This window comes from Labeo rohita, chromosome 16 (assembly GCF_022985175.1).
Source record: "Labeo rohita strain BAU-BD-2019 chromosome 16, IGBB_LRoh.1.0, whole genome shotgun sequence".
Lineage (NCBI taxonomy): Eukaryota > Metazoa > Chordata > Actinopteri > Cypriniformes > Cyprinidae > Labeo > Labeo rohita.
Window position 1 is genome coordinate 20,094,265 of NC_066884.1, and position 25,140 is coordinate 20,119,404.

Below are 25,140 nucleotides of genomic sequence, written 5' to 3' on the forward strand. Positions count from 1 at the left end.
TGTAGTGCAAGCAGTTTTACCGTTTACAGCACGTTTTTTATTCTAATCATTAATCAACCGGAAGTCTCACCCATATGCTTGTTTCCGCGTTGAAGTAAAAGGTAGATAGAGGCCTATTATAAACAGCCAATGAACACACACTGTGTAAAATATACTTATTAGGCATGTATTTCAAATTAAATGTATACTGGGGCCTATATATCAAAGATCTGAGGATGAGGATATTTCCCAAAGTTATATACTCAGAAACTGCAAGAAAGGAACAATATTTCACTGCAATACTGAGGGTTGGAACGTTGCATAATTGTCATTTTCAGTCCAAATTGAGATCGTTTCATACACTTATCTTTATATATGTTCCTACTACATTTAAAAACTAATAATAAAACTGAATGTCTAAGAAAATAGTTGAGCAGCACTAAATTATATCCACCTTATTTTTCCTGTAAATGTGTAAATTTTATGTGTCTGGCTTCCAGTGTCATTCACTTCCAGCTATTTTTAGCTGTACAGAACAGCTTGCTTCGCTGCCTGATATTGCAAACTGATATGTCCTACCATATTATTTAATTTGTATAATCTTAATTATGAACACACTGGTTTATAGTGCAAATTTTTTCCGTTTACTGCACTTTGTTATTCTTCTCGTTATTTTCCTATGTAATAACGAACCGGAAGTCTCGCACATTCACAGAAAACAGCAGAAAAAGGTGGATAAATTGGTTATTTAAAAATATAAATCTCTTAGTATTCTACCCCAGTTACCTCACGCCTACTACATGCCATTACAGTTACACTAAACTAAAGCGAGTTCAGAATTTGCAATGAAAATAAAATGAATCAGCAGCACATGGAAAGAAAATATTCTTTACTTTTAATAGAACAGAACTTATGTTAAAAGAATGTTTGAGTAGGCTTCAGTGATTCGATGACAAATGCTCGAGGCATACAGATTCACATTTGCTGAAAGGAAAGAATGTTAGTATTGCTTTTAGCAATGCATCAATTAACAGTGTCTGAACACATTAAACACAAGCAGGGCAAATAATATTCCAAGAAACAGTTCAAATCCACATACAAATATGCATATGATTGGTTTGTGCTGTTCATCCGCCTGCTATAGCTATCAGAATGTAGACTGTTTGGCTGCATGCAACATCTACCATGAGCCTCCCAAACACCACACATAAACAATAGAGAAAACAGAACATACACACCTCATATAAAAAGACATCCTAAAAATTAAAAGATAGAAAATAATGTGATTTCAAAGGTACGAATCATTACAAAATATATACATACAATATATACACATACATAAACACACACGCATATATATAAACTCGTTAAACAGACCTTATATATACATCTGTGTGCATATGTATCTGTATGTACATTATGTATACATTTCAAGCAGTCTAGACCAGGTTTGGTATGTGGAACTTTACATAATGCAAAATAATAATAATAATAATAATAATAATAATAATAATAATAATATGAATCTATGCAAATACAAAAGTTTAATCCAAGCAGAAATTAATAGAGAAATGACAGGAATTAAAAACCTGGGTAAATGACATTAGTATATGATTGACTTAAAGTGACAGATCACTCAAAAACATAAAATGTATCATCATTTATTATCCCTCACATTATTCTAAACCTGTATGCATTTCTTCATATCTGAAGAGCACAAAAGATGTTATTTCAAATAATGTCTGTACCGTCAATAACATTTCTTAAAATATCTTTATGCTCCACAGAAGAAAAAAAAAAAATCATGCAGGTTCGGAACAACATGAAGGTGAATAAATGATGAGAATTTTAATTTTGAACGAACTCCTTAAAACACTTAAAGTCACAAATCCCATTGCAATCCAACTGAATGTCGCTAAATACGTGACCTGACTAGCATCAGGGGTCATTAGTCTTTTTATTGAGTGAGAAATACCTAAAAATACCATATGAATCAAACAGGCTATATGAGAAAGTGAGAAACAGAATAAACCTACAGCAAAGTGGCCACGCATTCACGTAACAGTATTGTAATGGTAGCAAATGGGAAAAATGACAGAGGGGAAACCCACTAAAACAAACGCAACCCTACAGCTTTCTATAAAAAAAAAAATAATTCTACTTCATGTCTCATCAAGTCCAATTTGCCTCGGGTTTATAGCTCTGTTGCCATGGCAGCATCCGTTTCTGCTTTGTCATGATGGTTAAAGTTCAAATCCCAAAGCCACAGACTTCCCTTGTTCCTTTCTCTCTACAAGACAAACCTCCTCAATTCTTTCTCTCTTGCTGCTGGCCACTCTTCCACGCCTTCCACCCCTTCATCTGTTCTCTCTTCATCTCTCTCTATCCCTAAAAACCCTGTGCTGGAGAGTTAAAGTTGTTGTTGTCTGAGCCCAAGCAGCTAATGGGGTCAACAGCGCAACCCGGAGGGCCCAGAGCCTGTGCGTCCCCGCATGCTCCCCCTAGCTCAGAGCTTCTGGCTTCTCCCTCGAAACTTTTCTCTTCCAAGGGCTTCCCGATCCAGGCGCCATATCCATGCTGGTTCAGCGCCAGGAAGAACAGCCTCTTGGCATCCTGGAATGAAGTGGCGGCCATCTTAGCGTGGGCGTAGGACGGTAGTGCCAGCAGATCGGCACGGCCTGCACGCTGGCACAAAGCGTGGAAGAGACGGAACAGATTGGACTTGGAAACCCGTGATACGTCCATCTTGGGACTGCCGTGAAAAGAGAAAGAAAGCTCATGGACTAAAGCAGGTGTCTAGGTGCTTGGAATAAAGTGCTTTAGATAGCTGGATTTCCTTTTTAATCACTGTGCTATGTGACCTTGGACCACAAAACCAGTCTTAACAGCACAGGTGTATTTGTAGCAAAAGCCAAAAATACACTGTATGGGTCAAAACTATTGATTTTTCTTTTATGCCAAAAACCATTAGGGTATTAAGTAAAGATCATATTCCATGAAGGTATTTTCTAAGTTTCCTACCCTAAATATATCAAAACGTAATTTTTGATTAGTAATATGCTTTGCTAAGAACTTCATTTGGACAACTTTAAAGGCGATTTTCTCAATATTTTCCCACCCTCAGATTCCAGATATTCAAATAGTTGTATCTCAGCCTAATATTGTCTTATACTTCAATGGAAAATTTAACCTTACGGCTAGTTTTGTGGTCCAGGGTCACATATATGATGGATGCGTCTCTCACCTGTCTACTTTGCCCTTGGTTCCATCCAGCACCTCCACAGTGAACTGGTCTGGTTGACTCCAGTTGACGCTGGACTCTTTGGTCTTGCTTGTGTGGCGTGTCGAGTCATAGACACTCACCCTACCCACCTGCAGCAACAAGACAGAAATGAAGTGAAAACCAAGAAAAACTAAAGTTTCACTAAATGCAGTGTGTTGTGTGAGCATACCTCAGGGTGGTTGAGAGTAAAGTTTGCTGGTAAACTCTTTTTGAACACATCACCGTCTCTAGCCAATCGGCAGCATACCGCTCGAGTCAGGTGACCGTGGCTGTAGAGATATCCTGAACAAACACATATCAAAAAACAGTCTATGAATAAAGCTCTAACTTTGAGACATTTAAATAATAATAGATTTTATAACGCATTATCATTTTAATTAGTGCTGTCAAATTGATTAAATCAAAATTAAACATCCATATTTAAAAAAATCTAAATACATATTTCTTAAATATACACATGCATGTGTGTACTTGTATGTACATATAAATATACACAGCACACACAATGTAAACAAACTTTTATGTGGGATACGATTAATCGTAATTATTCGATTTGACAGCACTAATTTTGATAGAATTTCATATATCAGTTTTAAAACAACACAGTAATAAATTATGCATTTTAAAATGATCATTTAAATATGTGATTAAGTTTTTAATCCTGTTAATATTTTACATTGTGCATACATTGTACTCGCATCTTTTTGCAGCATCTTGCACGTGAGTGGCGCGTTTAAGACTCCAACTTAAGAGAACTGAAGCTTTTACACAGCACCACTCATCAATGTCAGTTCCAAAACAGTGAACCAATCAGAAGACCACGGAGACGGGGCAAGCATTGTGAGCTTTTGCTTACAGTAGAAGGTTAGCATGGCAACTTTTGTATTTGACAGCAACATGGCAGAGTAGGCATTCTGCACTGCGCCTTTTGTTTTTTTAAAAATACGTTTTAAAACCATTCCTGAGTGCTGCATCTTGCAGTAAATAATCATTCATTAAATATAATCGAGGCAAAAATGTTCAATTAATCGAGATTTTGATTTTAGGTCATATCATCAAGCCCTATGATTAATAACATTTTTAATACAATTTTATACGCAATCTACTGTTATTACTATTATCAGAAATAATGTTTCTTGAAATATCTATTTTATTAAACTAGTAAGTTTTTGTAGTAATAAAATACGAATTTTAAAATGATAGTTTACATATTTAAATTTTCATAATTTTATGTAGTATTTCAATAATAATGATAATAATAATAATAAAATGAATTGTAAGATAATCATACTACATTTTCTATAACTTCTTTATTACTACTATTATTTTTATTGTTATAAAATATTCATTTTAAAGCAACCCTTTTAATATATAATTAAATGTTATATATTATATATTATATATATATATATATATAAATAAATAACACACACACATATATATATATATATAAAAATGCAATCAGTTATTTTTACCAGTTTCAATTAAACTGACATTTAGGCAAAGCATGGTAGAAGTGTTTACCAAGAGTGATGGAGCTCAAATACACGGGGTGGATGAAGTGGGTAAGGAGCGCCCCCTGCAGGCCGAGCACATTCCAGCGCAGGATCTTGTCACTGCAACTCATGGTCCTCAGGCGCTCACCATGCTGAATGCCATCCCAGGTGGGCACAATATCACTAGACTCCACTGGGATGGTGCCTTCACCTGAGAAAAGTATGAGAGAATCTTAGATCACTCAATAATATACAAGAACATATGAAGTGACAGATGTAGATGAGACTGTCACCGTCTACAATAGCTCTAGCAAACTAGATATTAGCTGTAAGCATAATCTAACTTGTCGCTGGAGTTTCAAATCTGTCACAATATATTATGAAACTGTTGTTTTACTTCCTTGTCAGCAGTGTTAGGGTCACCACAACAGCCACCCAAGCACAACTGCCAACCCGTCAAGTTAAATCCTTGGAAATACATCAGCTTACCTGCCAACCATTTAGCTTTTCTCCTATCCCACTAGACAATGGCAGTTTTACCTGGCGAAGGGCCACATCCATGTGGCTACAGAGACGCTCTTTGGCAAGATAACCATAACCAGATGGCAGTGATGAACACTGCTGAGTGCGTCTTATTTAATCCGACAGTTAGCACGCTAGAGTTTGTGTACCTGAGGTCCTGGAATTACGCCACAGCGCGCGTGTACAGTAGCTGGCCATTCAAGATCAGGAATTCCAAACATAAATGTTACTGGTGGTATCTTTTAATTGAATTTTGAAGTATCGTAATCTTAACCTGAAAGTCTGTATTTGTGTATAAATATAAATATATTTTCTTCTCACCCCATAGATGGGGTTTACGGAGTTCTTTGGTCACTTACCGTTCTCAACCTTAGTTCTGAGCTTGCCCTGTTTTACGTTCTCAAAGAGAGGCATGTGCTGAGAGCCGTTTAATTCGGCGGCCTCGCTGCATGACTTATCGAACAGAGCGCCATCGCCACATGGAGCAGTGCTGGGAGATAAGGAAAAGAGCACATGAAAGCAGTGTCATTCATGTTTGCAGATGAATCTCTGTTCTAAAACTAGCTCGTCGGAGAGGAAGCGCGTGTCTTACCTAATATACAGATGAAAGGTGATGTCAGATTTGATCTTCAGCTTCCCATCGTCTGCCACCTCAAAAATGGTCTCATCACTAGGGCTATCCCAATGCTTCATCAGCTCGCCGTACAAAAACCTGAGCCACACAGATTTTACAAACAAGACACTTTAGTTAACAGATTCAAATTATTCTACTTTAAGGGCTGGTGACCAAAATAGATGATGGTTTTTACATATCTCCTACATTTTTTTCTAGATTAGATGTCCTTAACACATTCAAGGCCCAGAAAGATAATAAGGACATCATTAAAATAGTCAATGACATCAGAGGTTCAATCATTTCTGGGCCTTGAATGTGCTAGTTGTGCTGCTGTCTATGCAAGTTCAGAAAGCTCTCGAATTTCATTAAAAATATCTTAATTTGTGTTCTGAAGACGAATGAAGGTCTTACGGGTTTGGAACGACATGAGAGTGAGTAATTAATGACATTTTTTGGGTTAACTATCCCTTTAATTTAGATACAAATTAATAATACATTTTGAATCCACAATTTCTGAGTATATTTAAATGTATTTAATTGTATATAGAGAGAAAATATTACAAACTATACACTACCAGTCAAAAGTTTTTGAACTGTAAGATTTTTAATGTTTTTTTTAAATAAGTCTCTTCCACTCACCAAGCCTGCATTTATTTGAACCAAAGTACAGCAAAAACAGTAACATTTTTAAATATTTTTACTATTTAAAAAAAAAAAAAAAAAAATATTGAATAGATTTTGAAATGTAATCTATCCCTGTGATTTCTGAATTTTTAGCATCATTACTCCAGTCACATGATCCTTCGGAAATCATTCTAATATTCTGAAAAATAATAAAAAAAAAACATTTATTATTATTATTATTATTGTTGAAAATAGCTGAGTATAATTTTTTAAGGTTTCTTTGATGAACAGAAAGTTCAGAAAAACAGCATTTATCTCAAACAGAAATCTTTTGTAACATTATAACTGTCTTTATCATCACTTTTAATCAATTTAAAGCATCCTTGCTAAAAGTACTAATTTGAATTTTCATTTTTTATTTTATTTTTAATAATTTTAATGTTTTAATTTTTAATTTCATAATTTTTATTTAAAAAAAAAAAAAAAAAAAAAAAGACTCCTGGAAAAAACAAAAACAAACAAAACAAACCAAACAAAAAAAAAAAAAAAAAAAAACTCAACGTAAATATTTATAATAATAAAAAATGCTTCTTGAATGGCAAATCAGCATATTAGAATGATTTCTGAAGGATCGTGTGACACTGAAAACTGGAGTAATGATGATTAAAAATTGTAATCATTAATCACATGAATAAATTACATTTTAAAATATATTCAAATAAAAAGCAGTTATTTTAAAAAGTAGAAATATTTCACAATATTACTGCTTTTGCTGTATTCTGGATCAAATAAATGCAGGCTTGGTGAGCAGATTTCTTTTTAAAAAAAAAAAAAAAAAAAAAAACATTAAAAATCTTTTGACTGCAAGTGTATATGAATTAATACATAAAATGGATAACATTCATAATATATCACTTTATTGACTGAAATTGTGTTTCTATTATTGCCATATGAGCACAAATGGCTATTTCTAAATAACGTTAATATATATTTTCAAAGGTTTTATAACTCGAATGTACCATAATCACTGAGAAAAACAGAAAGAGAAAGACAGCAGGCATATGAGCAGACATTCTGTCTGTCTCACAGTAAACGTCTGCAGAACACTAAATATAAAGTCAATATATTTATGAGCTGCTGTGAAATAAGACTCCTTCATCTTGAAGAATGAGACGGAAAAAGCTGTAGAATGAGAGGAAAAATGAATTATGCAATCGTCAGTGAGGGAGAGAGAAAGTTCTGCTGCAAGCTGATACCGGATAAAGCCTCTCCTGGAGATGATTTCTGCGTGGCAGTCATTAACGGTGTCCCCTCGAAGACTAAGCTCCTCTCCCTTCACGCAGCGGTTTCCTACAGGCGTAGGGCGACAACAATTACAGCACATCTCTAATTACAGTGCACACATCATGTCGGCTGTGTCTGTGTTTAAGTCTATTTGTGTGCTTGTACCTGTCCCGAGGCTGACAACCGTTCCAAGAGTATCTGATCCTTTCCGCATCACGATAGTAGCCAGAATCTTCCTACCCAGAAGGCTGTGCTGGATGCGTGCTGTGAGTGCATTAAAGCGCTGATGGCTTAGCATGGCGATCTGGTCATGCATCGTACTGCCCGACACTGGCAGCTGAAACATACAAAAAAAAAAAATCAATTACTTCGCACATCTTTCTGGAAGACTTACGATTGGTCAAGAAATAACATAAAACTGGTCAATAATATAGTAAATTGGATTTGTATATAAGAAAAAAAATGTAATAAGTAAACAGGCACATTACTTATGGTATTAACATAGAAAACATTAAGTATTTTAAGAAGAATAATTTAAATCTAAATTCACACACAAAATTTACGAAAGTACTATAAGTTTGCATTTAGTACATCAACTTAACTAAATACCTTTCATATAGGGCCCAAAATTAACATTTGTTTTGGTGAGTAAATGAGTAAATTAGGGCTGTCAAACGATTAATTGTGATTAATCTCATCGAAAGTATAATTGAAACTAAATTGACACAAAAATTTGTGAAAGTACTACATATAAGTTTGTGTTTAGTACTTTAATTTAACTAAAAACCTTTTGTTTTGTTGAGTAATTGTGAGTAAATTAGGGATGTCAAACGATTAATCGCATCGGAAGTATGATTAAATCTAAATTTACACAATAAAATTTGTGAAAGTACTACATCAGCTTGTTTAGTACATCAATTTAAATTTAAAACCTTTCAAATAAGGCCCAAAATTAACATGAGTTTTGGTGAGTAAATTAGGGCTGTCAAACGATTAATTGTGATTAATCTCATCACAAGTATAATTTAAACTAAATTCACATATAACATTTCTGAAAGTACTATGAGTTTGTTTAGTAAATCGATTTAACTAAAAACCTTTCAAATACAGCCCAAAATTAACATTTGTTTTGGCGAGTAAATATAGGTAAACTAAGGCCAAATGATTAATCGCAAGTATAATTACATCTAAATTTACACACAATAAAATTTGTGAAAGTACTACACATAAGTTGTGTTTAATACACCAATTTAACTAAAAACCTTTCAAATAAGGCCCAAAATTAACATTTGTTTTGGTGAGTAAATGAGTAAATTAGGGCTGTCAAATGATTAATCATGATTAATCTCATCACAAGTATAATTAAAACTAAATTCACATATAAAATTTCTGAAAGTACTACAAGTTTGTGTTTAGTACATCAATTTAACTAAAAACCTTTCAAATAAGGCCCAAAATGAATATTTGTTTTGGCGGGTAAATATAGGTAAATTAAGGCTGTCAAATGATTGATCACAAGTATAATTACATCTAAACTCACACACAATAAAATTTGTGAACATACTACACATAAGTTTGTGTGTTTAGTACACCAATTTAACTAAAAACCTTTCAAATAAGGCCCAAAATTATCATTAGTTTTGGTGAGTAAATATGAGTAAATTAAGGCTGTCAAATGATGAATCGTTATTAATCGCATCGTAAGTATAATTAAATCTAAATTCACACAAATTTTGTAAAAGTACTAAATATAAGTTTGCGTTTAGTACATTAAAACCCTTTCAAATGGAGCCCAAAATGAACATGTTTTGGCAAGTAAATATGAGTAAACCAGGGCTGTCAAATGATTAATTGTGATTAATTGCATCCAAAATAAAAGTCAGAGTTTACATAATATATATGTATAAGAGTGTGTGTGTGTGTGTGTGTGTGTGTGTGTGTGTGTACTTGTTTTTGCTACATTGTGGGGACCAAATGTCCCCACAAGGATAGTAAAACCTGAAATTTTTGACATTGTGGGGACCGGCCTGCGGTCCCCACAATGTTAAAAAATGATTAAAAATAGTATGATGTTTATCTGAAAGTGTAACGATGCAAACATGTTTTCTGTGAGGGCTAGGTTTAGGGTTAGGGGATAGACAATATCGTTTGGCCAGTATAAAATCTATAGTCTATGGAAAGTCCCCACAATTCACAAAAACAAACGTGTGTGTGTGTGTGTGTGTGTGTGTATAAAAATTATACAATTATTAAAAAAAAAAAAAAAAAAAACTGTTTTTTCTTCACAAAGTCAAATTGTAGGCACATAAACAAGACTTAGCAATGTAAATGTTGTGTGCAAAAAAGTTAAACAAACAAACGAAATGTCAGGTCTGGTCTGTCTATCAGAAGCTTATCTAGGAAGTTTTTCAAATTCAGCATATAATTTGGTGGTGCTTTCAAATATTATGACCCTTTAATATTTAATGGTACTTTGTTAATCACAAGTGAATGCATAGTTAAAAGCTACTGCTAGTTTTATTATTAACTTTTTATTAAAGTTTCAGTGTTTAGTACCTCCGGTGTGAGCTCTCCAGTGCGTGCTGCTTTCTCTGCTTCTCCAATGAGCACTCGAAGGGCAGCGTCGGCTGCCTCCTGCTTCCCCTGCTTTTTATTACTAGCACAAACTGCAGGAAACCACCGCCCTCCCAATTTAGCCTGGTATGTAAACCTTAAACAGAGAAAGAGGTAAGTTGATTTGATCTTTTTAATGTGTGGCCGTGCAGCAGGGAGTGAGATGCACTGAGAAGAGAAGCCTGCTTTTTTAGAACAAAGATCACAAAAACAAGACCGATAGTAAGAGTGCGCATGTACTTGGGCTCGTGCGAGGGTCCGGACTGGCCCACCAGGCGGATCTCGGCAGCGAAGCCTCGAGCACGGGCGTACTCGAGCAGACCGGACACAGCGTTGTTGTTCAGGTGGTTGATAAGATCACCCACACCTGCTTCATGGGCCGCCTGGAGCTCTGCAGCAGTCAGAGGGGGAAGCGAGGGGCATGCGGGAATCGCCGGCTGAGACTCATTGTCTCCCAGAGGGCAGAAAGTACCTGGAGGCTGAAAGAGAAAGATTATGTTTAATCTTCTTTCTTGAAATAGTCCTCTTTTACTTCTTGTACTGGCTTCAAACTTCTGTTCACCTTGTTAAGATGTAATAGTCCATCTCCCATCAGCTCTTTCACGGCCTCCTCCGCTGCCAGCTGCCTCGCTGCTTTCTTACTGGGTGCTGAGGCTTCTTGGAAGAGACGCTCCCCAACCTTTACACGGAACATAAACCTGACACAGGAAGTGGAGAAAAATCAATAAAGATGGTGGAGTGAAAATGACAAATCAGTCACAGCGGACACAGTCTTTTAAAATCTAATGAGGCAGTTCTTTTCCACCGAGCTCTGAATCCTCCAATCAGTTTAAATAGTTAGTTTCACACAGAACAGAATGAATAACGCAACATATAAGAATGATTTCTTAAAGATCACAACTTTAGTAACTACCAGCTACCTCTTTAGCTATTCAAATGTAGTTTTGGTGCAGCAATAAAGCACAGTGGAATATTAAGAATGACAGAGAAATAAAAAAAGACATTACGCATACAAGCATGCTGTCAATTCATGATTTTGCCTACTAGAGCCAAAAAATATTCTTGTCTGGTAATGCTAATTTGGCAGGCAGCGCTGTATTTACATCAAGGCCAGTAATCAGAGCCACTCTATTACTAAAGGCCATGAATATTCACTGGCAGAGAGCTCTATATGCATGTCTTTGGAAGCTTTCCTGAACCAAATCCAATACTATGATTTCTCATTTAATCTGTTGTACATCAACATTAATCAACTTTGCTTTCAATCTGCTACTCATACGTCACATATCTGCAATAATACAGCTACCCCTTCTAAAGAACTGTAACTTACTGCTCAGTCCTAAAGTTAAATAAAAACTTTTTTTCAGTAGAGATCAAGTTTCACTTTTTTTTGTGTTGTAAATTAGGGTGTGACTGAGCATTTTTAGGTTTTTTTAAAATTTAGTTTTTTTTTGGATTTTATGAAATCCGTTTTATTGTTTTCAAAATTCCGTTTTAATTCTTCTCAACTCCTCTTTAATGGTTAAATTAAATTTTATTAAATCAAAGAGCATGTCTAATTAATTAAAATCATGAAACTTATACAATATTACGTCAATTTAATAAAGGTTTTACAAAAATGACATGTTTAGGGCCCTATGATTTTTTTCTTACCATGTGTTTTATTGTTATCAAGTTCTGTGTTTTAGCATGTCTAATTATTCGAATGCATACTTAATTTATTCAAGTTTATTCTTAAAATAGCCTTATGAAAGTGTTTCCCCTTAGAAATTCTGTGCCGTGTATTTAAAAATGTTCTGGTTATCAAATGAAGGCATAAAACAATTTCCTTTATCTTTTAATTATTGAAAATTAAGCAAGGTTTTTTTTTTGGCAAACAAAGGGGAATTTACTATTAAAGTTAAAACATGGAAGAAATGTGTGATTATACCCTAAAAAATAATGTTTGTTTCATTTTAGTAGTAGTAGTAGTAGTAGTAGTAGTAGTAGTAATATATATCTGGCACAATGTCTTCAAGTTAAACCAGACTTTTATTCTGACGAGTTGCCGTGTCTACCTTTACATTTCTGTGTGTATATGATACTAGATCCATACAGTACAGATACTAGTCCATATTGTGGTTTGATTTAAGTGTAATGACCTACTTTTGATTAATTCATTCAAACTTTGACAAATTCCATGACATTCCGCGTTATTCAGTAAATTCCGTTGATATGACTGGGTTCCGCAATTCCGTCCACGTTTTCCGCATCACGGAACTCATAGGGCCCTACGTTTGTACACCTGTATGTATGTTTAGGAGCTGCAAATTTGTCATATAAAATCAAGACATGTATAAAACCATACTGAAACTATACTGGGAATACACTGCAAAAAAAAAAAAAAAAAAAAAAAAAAAAAAAAAACACATGCATTTTCTATTCTCGCAAAGGCCATGCACCTGGAGAAAGGAACATATTTTGAATTTTTGTGAGTGTCTAACATATTTTTAATTGAGCAGCTTCCAAGTTTGTGTAGAACAGTGGTTCTCAACTCTAGTCGTCGAGGCCCAGTGCTCTGCCCATTCCGCCCCTCATTTAAAGCACCTGATTCAGATCATCAGCTCATTACGAGAAAGACCCATGAACTGAACTGAAGTGTGCCAGATTCAGAAACATACAAAATGTGCAGAGCAGTGGGCCCCAAGGACTGGAGTTGAGAACCACAGCTGTAGAATATGCTCAGAGATCACTGCAAACACCCTGAAGCATGCATACAGATTATACATTAATTTCATTAAATATTTAGATTCTATTTTCTATTTTGATACAGACTCTGATGATAATGGACAATAGCTTCCGACCACTTCTCATACTTTTATAAGCAGCAAACCCATTTTGGAGAAAGAGTGTAAGAAGAGAAACAAAAAAAAAGATGGAGACAAAGATAAAACAACATTTTGGGCCAGGATTACACAAAGCAGACATTGTATTTTATAGGCAGCAAAGTCACACTGTAGGGGCAAAGGGAATTAGGGACATAAGAACACAGACAGCAAGAAAAGAGGAACAGAAACACAGGCTTGGAGGAGAAAAGAGAAAAAGAGTATCACTACCAAAAACAACAACATTATGCTCAGTAGGTTTAGTACCAGCAACAAGGGGAAATGGTAAGAAATGCAAAAAATGAGAGTTAAAGACTTTAAGAGGGAGAACTAGAGTGAGAGAAGATAGTACAGAAAGTGCATAGAGACAGCAGAGAACGTGAGGACAGCAAGGGAACAGAAAAGCCTGGAAAACATATCAGGACAAAAAGCATGTGACTATCTGTAGCAGGATTATGGAGATGTAACCTAAAAGCCTTCATTGTGGGATGTGTTTTACCGTGGATCATGGGGTGGTCCTTCCTGTCCTGTCTTGATGAACTGGATGGGATGCCCACTACGCTGACTGTGCTCCATTAGGACAGAAACGGGGTTCTTACCTCCAGGTAGAGACCGAGACAGAGCCTGGGGCGGAGTATCTGTCCCACCCTTTAGAAATGAGAGGGAGAAAATAAATATATAAATAATAGTATTGTTTTTAAAGGGCTACTACACCCAAAAATGAAAATTCTGTCATTAATTACTCAACCTCATGTCGTTCCAAACCCGTAAGACATTCGTTCATCTTCGAAACAATTTTTTTCCCCCTTTTTTTGATGAAATACAAAAGCTTTCTGACCCTGAATTGACAGCAATGCAACTGACACGTTTAAGGTTAAGAAAGGTAGTAAGAACATTGATAAAATAGTCCATGTGACATCAGTGGTGCAACCTTAATGAACGCGTGTCAAAGACTGACACGTAAGAGAAGATACTGTTGATTAAAGTCACTTTTTTTGCTTTCTTTGTGCACAAAAAGTTCTTGCAGATTCATAAAATTAAGGCTGAACCACTGATGTCACATGGACTATTTTATCAATGCACCTTTCTAGGCCTTGAACGTGTCAGTTGCGTTGCTGTCTATGCAGGGTCAGAATGCTGTTGGATATTATCAAAAATATCTTAATCTGCGTCCTGAAGATGAACAAAAGTCTAACAGGTTTGGAACGACATAAACGTAAGCAATTAATGACAATTTTCATTTTGGGTGAACTAACCTTTTAAATAAATATATCACACAACTTATTTTATATACAATATGTACTTTATATACAAGTTCAATTAAAGGTAAAAGAGGATATCAAAACTGCATGAGAGATTAAATGATTAAGTTTCATGCAACTTTGACACTAAAAGCCAAAAACAAACATACTACCATATCATCTGCCAGGTCAGTGGTTGACTCAGCTCCCTCAATGCTCGGTTCCTCCTCTTCGTCACCATCTGCTCCTTCCGTCTCCTTCCAAAGAATCTTCAGGGTTATGGCTGCAGCATCTTTTTTGGCCACTTTTTTGTTTGGACCCTCAGCCGCTGGAAACCTACGACCATCCAACATGACCTGCATCCGAAACCTGGAAACGAAAAGAAAAACCTCAAACTATAAATCCATGAAAACACAGTTAGTGTGTGTTTCTGCTAATTCTTAATCATGCAACCCCATTTTACCAAAATTCACTAGCAAGAGAACATCTGTAACATCTCCAAAAACCTTGGCTGTTTCACCAATACTTAAAGGGATACTTCACCCAAAAATTTAAATTGTCATTAAGTACTCCCTCTCATGTTGTTCCAAAACAGTAAGACCTTCGTTCATCTTCAGAACACAAATTAAGATATTTTGGCAATGCTCCTTCCACGTTCAAGGCCAAGAAATACATCAATAAAATAGACCATGTGACATCAGTGGTTCAACTGTAATTTTATGAAGCTTAGTACCTTTCTGGACCTTGAACGTGGAAGGACCCTTGCTGTCTATAAAGAGTCAGAAAGCTCTCAGATTTCACCAAAAATATCTTAACTTGTGTTCTGAAGATGAAAGAAGGTCTTACAGGTTTGGAACGACATGATGGTGAGTAATTAATGACAGAACTTTCATTTTTGGGTAAACTATCCCATCAAATTGATCACCGCTGTGTAGCAGCTTTCCAAGTCAGAGGCAAAGAAGGTCTTAACACAGACACAAATGCACCCATAAAGCTTTTCAACTAACCTTGGGTCATGTGAAGGTCCAGACTGGTCCAGAAGTAGGAACTCACAAGTGTGTCCAGAGTGCTGAGCAAACTCCATCAGTCCGCTAACTGGGTTCTTACTGCGAGCCTCTTTCAGCTTCTGTAATCTGCTTGTCTCCAGGCTTTGGGTTGGGGGAGGGGGAGCAGCCAACGAAACAGCAACCTCAGAGCGGATCGTGTTCAAGAATTCTGGTATATCGTCAGATGCCCACTGTGAGCGTTCTCCTCCATTACTGGCCGTATCCTGATAGTACGAGAACCGATGAGGAGGTTGGAAGTAGTGGAAGGTGGATGTGGGAGGTTCACTGGGTTTGGGTGGTTCACTGGGTTTGGGTGGTATCGGCTCAAGGCCAGGTACGTCAACCTCTGTGCTACTAAACGTGTTGTTGCCTAAAATCTCATCCAATGGATTTTCACCTGCATCCATCGGCTCAGCTGCGGTACCTCCTGAAAACCCGAATACCTCATTTACATTTGTAATCGCTTCAGCTGCAAAGTTTAACATCTCTGCACTGTTAACTTCCTGATTTGCAGTTGCAGCAGCTTTCCGTTGGCGGTCCATCTTTTCCTGCCGGTGTGCACTAAGCGACCAAGTAGGCGGTGTAACGTCGGTGTCACGCTTTACATCGCCTTGCTTCTCCATGGCATAGAGTGTAGGGTTAACCTGCTTGGCACTTCGCAGGCCAAGGTTTTTGGCAATCACAAGCGCATTGCCTGTACCTGCTTCATAGAGGTACTGTAGGATCTTCTCTTTGCTATCTTTAGTATCGGCCATTGTAGACAAGGTTACAGACTGGACAGCAGGTAAAAAAGACTTTTGATGCTGGTCAGGTAGCAATGTTTTACAGGTATCTTCACCTTCAGAGTCCTCTGATTGGTCAGAGGAATCGCTGTCAGCCTCAACAAGGACCTGTGATGCAGAGGGAGCACTGGTGCTGGGGAGATCCTCTCTAGCCTCTTGGTTTACGAATAACTTCTGACCTGGCTTTTTCTCAAAATTCTTTGAGAACTTTGTTTGGTCTCTCTCTTTGATGAATTCACCGTCGTCTTCCTTGCGGAGTCTCCACAGAGGAGGAATCTCACTTTGTTTCACTGCTTGGTTTGTCCTTAAAAGGGCATATAAAGCCTTATTAACAATTCCCTTGGGAAGGCAGAGCTTTCTACCCAAGGCCTTGGCCTGAACGGTTTCGTCTGGCCCGAGTGACGTCAAAAAAGCAAGGACCTGTTCCTGGATATCAGGGGTCAAATACAGAGACTCTCTGACCGAGCCAGGAGAACTGAAAACCTTGTTGGCGAGGCCACTGCAGGACGAGGTGTCAGAGGTGTCTACCCTTGTTACCCGGTCACTCAAACTCAGACTACGAAGGCCTGAGGACACATCATCTGCCTGTGTATTCCAGTAGTGCTTAGTGTATTGATTGGGATAATACTGTCCCCTCTGGAGATAGTGATTCCACTGTGGATTTCTCTTAGGTCCTGGTGTATTTCTAAAGTTCTGTTCCCTTTGCCAGTTTCCTCGGCTTCCGCCGTAGCCGTCTCTTCTTCCAAAATTGCTACCACTTGTTTTGAAGTCACGATAACCTGCCTGGTACTGGATAGGCCTAGTAAAGACCTCTTCCCCTCGGCCAGAGGTTTGGGACCCTTGCTGCTGCGGTGCTTTGAACTGCGGAGCCTGTGCACTCTGCCCCCTGAGGAACTGCACCTGGTGTTGGCGGAAGCTTACACCATTCGAGTCAGAGATCTGATCACTGATGTTCTGGGGGGATGCCCACAGGGGTGGATTCGAGGGGCTAGGGGGAAAAGGACGACCACGTGGAGGCACGCCAGGAGCACCCGGGCGACTGGAGTAAAAGGAAGGATGCGGATAGCTGCCAGATACAGAGTCGGGACTTGGGACACGAGGGCCCCGCGGGTGACGAGTGGTTGCGTAAGAACGAAACTGAGGTTTTCCCTGTTGGGGAGGGTGGGAGAATTGCTGGCTATCTTTATTAAACCCTCTTCCACCTCTGCTCATAGCGCAGGGGTGGGGGGCGAGAAAGGCGTAGCGTCGGGCTTGATGAATGGAATGTGTGCACGCTTTAGTCACAGCAGTCTGGATGTAATGTCACAAAGATACCAAAGGTTTAGTCTGTGCAACGCTTGTTCTGCAGAGAGACAGAGAACAACAGAAAATCATAAAAAGGGGACATAGGCTTTTTGATGTTACAGTGTCACTGTAAAGACACAAAAGTCCTGTCTGCACATTTCTTGGCAACCCAGTAGATTGTAATTTGAAGACTTGGTAAAAGGCTCACAGATTAATTATGCATGCTTATTGTGACACAACCAATTTATTTCTGGCTTAGCGGGTAATTTGTGCATCCTTATGGTAAGAGAAAGTGGTCATGGGTATTAAAGGAAAGCACTTTCAAGGACACCCTCTCCCAATATGAGTAACTATATTAAGTGAAGCACAATGATGAGTAAAGCTGTTATTTAAGAGACTGGCAAAACATTGCAAGATGTCAGTGAAAGTCAGTGAATCCAACACTAGTACTTGACAGCCTAGGGTAGGTCCTGTGTGAATCACTGCTAGTTTAAAATAAGTTGCTTATTAACACTCTACAGTCCTCAGAATACAACCGATCAATGGGCAACACTTAGCCAGCAAAAGCTTTTTTTCAACTCTACTATTTGTTAGACACCAGTTTAACAGGGGTGTTAACAAATCAAGTTTTTTCACAGTTTGGTGCATATTGCAGTTTTGGAGTACAGTTTGGTTTGGGGGATAAGTATTTTAATGTGTAATTAGAAATTTCCTCCAGAATATTCTATTATTTGTCAATAAACACTTGCCTTACCTTAATTTTGACACTACTAAATAAATATTTTAACTTGAAAATACCTGCATCCTTACCTTTTGGGCTCATTTACTAAAGAACAAATATTTTAAAATGTATGCTTGTTTGCTCTACATTTAGTGCCAAAAAAAGACAAATGTCATAAACAGCACTATTAATATAATAAAAAGGAACACAGTTTGAGAGCCTCAGGACAGCAGGTTAAAAATCTCAAATTACACGTAATAAATATAAATAAAATTCACAAAAGAAGTGTCAACATTCAGTTTTCTGAACACAGTAACGTTACTGACTGCTATTATAATCTCATTACAATTAACATTCTTCAAAGAAATAATATCCAAGGCAAATCTGAAGTACAAAAACACAACAAAATTGACAGCGATAAGAAAACAGCTATTAAGAAAGCATCTGATCATAGCGACGTGGATATACTGTGCACTCCAGTCAAGTCACATTTATTTATATAGCACTTTATGCAATGGATTATTTTAAAGCAAGCAACATTACAATATTAACCAGGAAAAAACAGTGCAGCGTAGCTTCCAATTAGCATTACAACGCAATTTTGCGCTATTAAATTGCTTTCCAGTGTGTAAAGTTGTGAATAAAAAATTAAATTTATCAAAAAATAATAATAATAATAATAATAATAATAAAATGTCTTATTTTATTTTTTACCTTTATTTTGTTTCATTTCCATATGACTTACAAAAGAGATGTTGGGCAGAATGATGCTTCAGTCAGTCATCTTTTACTTATACACTTAATTAAATGGTGAATGAGCCTGTGATGTCTCTCTGCCTGTTATCTCATTTTGTTTGGCTATCCATTTTGATTGTAAAAATAACTGTAATTGTATAACAGTAATAATATTCTGAGTAATAATATTTATTAAAATATGTATAACTCAACATTTTAACAAACTGCAAAAGCTGAATAATCAACCAATCAAAGGCTACCGATGAACCAGGGGAATAATCAATGATAGGTAAACAACACCAGATGATAAACACAACACCACATACCTGAACTCACAGCCTTCCACTAAAAACTAACAGACAAGAGACAATTCCACACAGTCTGGCTTACTGTGACCCTGATGCAGCTTCACACGTAACTTCAGACATAACAGCTCACTCTCTAAATAAACTGAAGCGAGGGGGAAAGTGATTGTGCTCGCTTAGATTCCACGTGCCACTCCATGTGCATTAGAAAATGATGCTTGTGGATTTTGGAGTTTCAGTGTAAATATATCTGACATTATAATGGCCATCCCTAACAAAATATACTGTATTAAAGATTGTTGCAGAAGGTAATTCTATTAAACAATGACGCTTACATGGTGCTATAAAGAATTCCCTGATTTTACACCTTGATCTCACAAACAAAAAAGTACAGCAGCAAAAAATACATCTAAAAAAGATTTAGCTTAGAAGGGCCTACTAAGCGTACAAAGTTTAGCAAATTAATCATTTAATTAAATGAATATCTTCAAAACTGTGAGATGAAGTAGACGGGTTATTGAAAAGAATTTTGTCCGCAAATCACTTTATTTTAAAGTATTTAAAAACGAACATGGTTCGCAAAATAGTGGAATTACTTAAATGTAATGTAGACTGAATTGTCTTGATTTTTCAACATTAAAGTAATAAGGATTTTAAATCATTCATGTGGATAGAGACTGCATTCACAAAAAGCAATTTCTAACCAACAACGCAATTGCACACCCTCACAAATGACTTCAACGACTGTGGTAAATTGGTCCAATCTCTCATTTTTAAAATTCCCCCAAATTTCCAGATCTTCTATGACTGAAGTTAAGAACACCATATAGAGGAGATTTAGTATATAACCGAGGGCTTACGTGGGAGCTAAAAGGATGAAAATAGTAAGGCGTCCATTACAAAACTCATATCTAAAGACTTTCTTTACAACAAATCACTGATTCCTAGTTCTAGTTCAGACTTAGCTTAGCATATTATATAACATACATTAGTAACATCCCAATCAGATCAACCCAAGCCAAAAATCATACCAAGAAGTTATACATACCTGAAAAACAACTGAAGGCAAAATATAATTAAACTTGACACAGATGAGGCCCAGACTCGTGCACTGACTAAACACTGTTCCGCATGAAAACCGAACATGATTTAGACTAGATCACACTCGAGCAACTTCTTGTTTCCGTACACCTTTTGCAAATGTTCTCGGGTCCGCAAATGTTCTCGGGTCCACAAACTCCACTACACGAGATCCTGAGACTATCTTATTGCATTTGGAAAGCGTGTTGGGGAAAGTAAAATCAGCAATGAAGGGAAAAAGAAAACGCGCGGAATGTTGCGAACTTGACAGAGAACACGTTAGGTTTCGCTTTCCATTCTTCTCCAAGCGGTCAAACTGCTGCTAGAAACTTACTCGCAACACGCATAGTCTACTCACTGACAGCAGAGGGCGCCATTAGTCGGTTTCATCGAAATATTACAGCTTCAGAAACGCTAATTACACCATTTAATTAAAGTTCTACTACCACAGTTGAGTAAAACGCGTCAGAAAATGTGTCTAACGTTATAAAAAACCAAGCAAATCACCCCCAGGCATATAAACATCGAAAGAACTCATGCGGGACGACTGTATTCATATTACTGCATATCAGTTAACAGCACGACATATTAATACTGCATCGCACTACTCATTTTATCATAGCCGCTGAACTATTGGTTTCGTTTCAGATTTCACCAGCCGGCAGACTGAAAGCAAACCTCCACCTGCGACCCTCCCAGATGCATAATACATGAGGTTACAGTACCGTGACCGACATGAAACTGCACTGCAGTTTATAACCTCCTACCGACGCCTGAAGTGCAAAATCTTAAGAGGCGCCTGAGTGCAAAACGCTTCTGAGGATGCGCGTAGTTCGCCTTCACTCCCCTAAAAGAAAAAGTCCGAAAGAATACGGGTCATGTGCGGACAAACGTCCCCCGGAGGCGCTCAATAACCCAGTTTATCACACACAGTCACGCAAAGTTGCAACTTTTGTAGCTGAGGGCTTGAGGATACACAGCATCAAAGACCACACAACAGCCGCTGCTTTCATCACTATATTCAGGAGATGTACAGCAGCGTTCATTGACTCTATTATTGATATTACAGGCATCTGTTAGTTTTCAGTCTTTGCATTTTTGATACTTTTGTTAAACTCTGACATCAACACGAAGTTAATTATCTTCATACTGTGGTGGTACCACAGTATAGTCACTGTATTAGATGATAATATGCTACTTTTGGGTTACTGTCTAATATCTCTGTCAGAATTAGAATATTACAACACACAAATAGACAATGTAAACATGTATCTGGAGCTATTAGACGAAAGCTACATTGACGAAAATTAGTACATTCAAAAGACGCGTAGCGTAGGGAAAACAAAACAAAACACTGTTTTTTTACGGTTACATTATAATTCATGGTTATTTTCTTGTTCTTGTTCAATATCGACATGTTTTTTTATAAACCAGCTCTGTTCATAATCTTCTTAGGTAAGTTTCAAGCCCTTTACGCTACAAAATTAAAAAACTACGTTGCAAGGACATCTGAGGTTGATCTGCTTGTATGAATATATCGCAAATACAACCCGCTACTAAGCATTTACTACCCTTCAATTCAATTAAAGCATGCAACAGCTTAATACTACAAGGACCTAGATGAGAAAACTGTGTGCTTGGGGATCCGGTATTTAATGCGACAGCCAGCCATAACCGCGATCGGAAAAGCTTTGAATCGTCTCTCTAGCGTCGGCATGATCCTGTTCCCATTTCGTTCCGGAAACGCAATTAAATGTTAAATAACACACAATTATGCACGTTACAGCAAGTAAATATACTTACAGGCGCGGGCGGCGTTCACAATCCCGCTACGTCCCTGCAAAAGGCCACATGCACATTGAAAACACAACGCTGGTGAATGACAATGAAATGTGGCGCGGAGCTGCGACGGCTTTTTTGACGCTGTCTTATGACGTAGCACTTCGCAAAAAACCGCAATGTGAGCCTAAAAGCACGATCGGTTATTAATGACATGAAATAGTTACTTGTGTAATGCTTGACTTGAAACTGTTATTTTATTTTATTTTATTTTAATGTTTGTTTGTTTGTTTGTTTGAAATAGCCATTGTATTAATCCGTACCAAGTAAAATCTTGGGGCGATTATGAATAATATAATATAATATAATATCATATCATATTTAGCATTATATTATATTATATTATATTATATTATATTATATTATATTATATTATATTATATTATAATATAAATCATTATGTAATATATTATTTCTATAATGATTTATTATATAATACAGTATAATATAATCTAAAATATTACATTGTATTATACTCTAATATATTATTCATTATAAATTAATTATAGCCCATTTAATTTAATTTAATTTAATTTAATTTAATTTAATTTAACTTAATTTAATTTAATTTTATTTTTTGTTTGTTTGAAATAGCCCTTGTATTAATCCGTACCAAGTAAAATCTTTGGGCGATTATGAATAATAAAATATAATATAATATAATATAATATAATATAATATAATATAATATAATATAATATAATATGTAGCATTATATTATATTATATTATAAATCATTATATAATATATTATTTATATAATGATTTATTATATAATACAGTATAATATAATCTAAAATATTACATTGTATTATACTCTAATATATTATTAATTATAAATTAATTATAGCCTATTTAATTTAATTTAATTTAATTTAATTTAATTTAATTTTATTTTATTTAATTTTATTTAATTTTATTTATTGTTTGTAATAGCCCTTGTTTTAATCCATACCAAGTAAAATATTTGGCCGATTATGAATAATATAATATAATATAATATAATATAATATAATATAATATAATATAATATTTAGCATTATATTATATTATAAATCATTATATAAATAATATATTACTTAAATGGTATATATGAGTATAATATAATCTATAAAAAAAATCTAGATTTTATTTATTGTTTGTTTGTTTGCTTGTTTGTAATAGCTATTATTTTAATCCATACCAAGTAAAATCTTTGGGTGATATAATATAATATAATATAATATAATATAATATAATATAATAACTTTATAATATTTAGCATTATATTATATTATAAATCATTATATAAATAATATATTACTTAAATGATTATAATATATGAGTATAATATAATCTAAAAAAATATGTATTTTATTTTATTTATTGTTTGTTTGCTTGCTTGTTTGTAATAGCTGTTATTTTAATCCATACCAAGTAAAATCTTTGGGTGATATAATATAATATAATATAATATAATAATAACTTTATTCTATTTTGCATCACATTATATTATAAATCAGTATATAAATAATATATAATATATACTTTTATTTTTATTGAACTCGCATAGCATGTTAGTCACAGAAATTACATAAATGTGTCAAATTTTGAAATATGAAAAATAAATAAGATTTAAATAACACATTTATATATTTAGTTAATAAATACTAAATGTGAAATTGATTTAAATCAATACATATAATTTGATTTTGAAAATAATAAAACAAATAAAATGAAAAATGAAAATTTAATAAGTAAACAAAATGAGACGATCTGAAGTTTAAGCTACATATATACCATATATATGAAATGTTACAGAAACTAAATATACATTTTTCCATAATAATAATAATAATAATAATTATTGAGTCTATGAATTGAGTCTTTATATAGCTGACTTTTAAATTGTAGAATAGGGTCCCTTGCAGGAGAATGATCATATTTGGGTGTTCATGCCATCTAAATGATTAAAAACCTCTGTTCTGGAGGTGTATATCCTGACTGACATCTTTTGTCTAATTTGGTGAGCACACCTAACCAGACATTTCTAAAGGTGTACATGACAGACTTAGTTACTACTTAATGGACCCGTATCAGCAGGTTTCAGTGGCAGGTTGAACTTCCTCAGCTGGCAAAGACAGTACAACCTGTACTAGGCCTGACGCTCACGCTGCTGCTGAAGTGACACAAGCCTTCTTGCGTTTCAGGCCCCATTTGTTCTTTAATTGTTAAGTGCCTGATAAAATCACAAGGGTGAAGGTCAGTGACATGACCCACAGAGAGCAACACTACTGTTACTAATCCCATTCACAATTTATACGGCTGCTGCATAATTTACACATTGGCACCTCGCGCCCACATCTTTTTGATGTATTTGAATTATTCCCCTCCACCTCAGGACAACGTCTGTCACTGGTTCGAAAAGGCCGTATCTCACCGAGAGGCCACTGGAATGTCAAAAAAGTCACACAGAATGAGTCAATAAATCGATTTATTTAAAAGAATATGTTACATTTTATTTTAATGCTGTGACCAAACATTACCAAACATTGAGATTTCTATTTCAGAACCTCCAGGTATCCCGTTTGTCTTGCTTTTTTTGTTCCTGTTTAATTTGCAGTATGTGCCCTACATTGCTTATTTCGGTTTATACTACACCTCAGAGTCACTTTGTAAATGTATTTGTGCCTTATTTTTGAAAAGGTTACTCAAAAACTCACACCGCTGAAAATACTGTACACAGAGATATTTGTGTTCGAGTTTCATATTCAAATAAATTAAAGTATCAGTCCACAGAGCAAACAAACAGAGAATGAAGGAGTAAAGAATGAGAGAGGGGAAGAGA

At 35.7% G+C, this 25,140-nt stretch overlaps 1 protein-coding gene across 3 annotated transcripts; it reads right to left on the minus strand.

Annotated features, from left to right (window-relative positions):
- Positions 1–853: 853 nt before the first annotated feature.
- adar (adenosine deaminase RNA specific) lies at positions 854–22,414 on the minus strand. Of its 3 annotated transcripts, none has more exons than XM_051132085.1 (15): positions 22,279–22,414; positions 15,530–17,692; positions 14,693–14,891; positions 13,781–13,929; positions 10,980–11,115; positions 10,658–10,896; positions 10,361–10,514; positions 7,970–8,141; positions 7,777–7,870; positions 5,873–5,992; positions 5,640–5,770; positions 4,787–4,969; positions 3,432–3,544; positions 3,224–3,351; positions 854–2,731 (listed from the first exon to the last, which is right to left on the minus strand). In XM_051132085.1, exons 2-15 carry the CDS (start codon positions 17,560–17,562, stop codon positions 2,368–2,370), a joined length of 4,215 nt encoding a protein of 1,404 aa, XP_050988042.1. In that variant the 5' UTR covers positions 17,563–17,692; positions 22,279–22,414; the 3' UTR covers positions 854–2,367. The 3 variants fall into 3 exon arrangements, with proteins under 3 accessions (XP_050988042.1, XP_050988041.1, XP_050988043.1); XM_051132084.1 differs by lacking the exon at positions 22,279–22,414 and adding an exon at positions 20,444–20,800; XM_051132086.1 differs by lacking the exon at positions 22,279–22,414 and adding an exon at positions 20,444–20,799 and having other exon boundaries at positions 14,696–14,891.
- Positions 22,415–25,140: the final 2,726 nt, after the last annotated feature.

Excerpts from the sequence above, each read along its gene's own strand:
- adar (XM_051132085.1), bottom strand. The coding sequence starts at position 17,562 with ATGAGCAGAGGTGGAAGAGGGTTTAATAAAGATAGCCAGCAATTCTCC. Across the intron at positions 13,930-14,692 it reads ACCTGGCAGATGATATGGTA|GGTGGGACAGATACTCCGCC; the intron begins GTATGTTTGTTT and ends TCATTTCTAAAG. Across the intron at positions 8,142-10,360 it reads CTGGAGAGCTCACACCGGAG|CTGCCAGTGTCGGGCAGTAC; the intron begins GTACTAAACACT and ends TGTATGTTTCAG.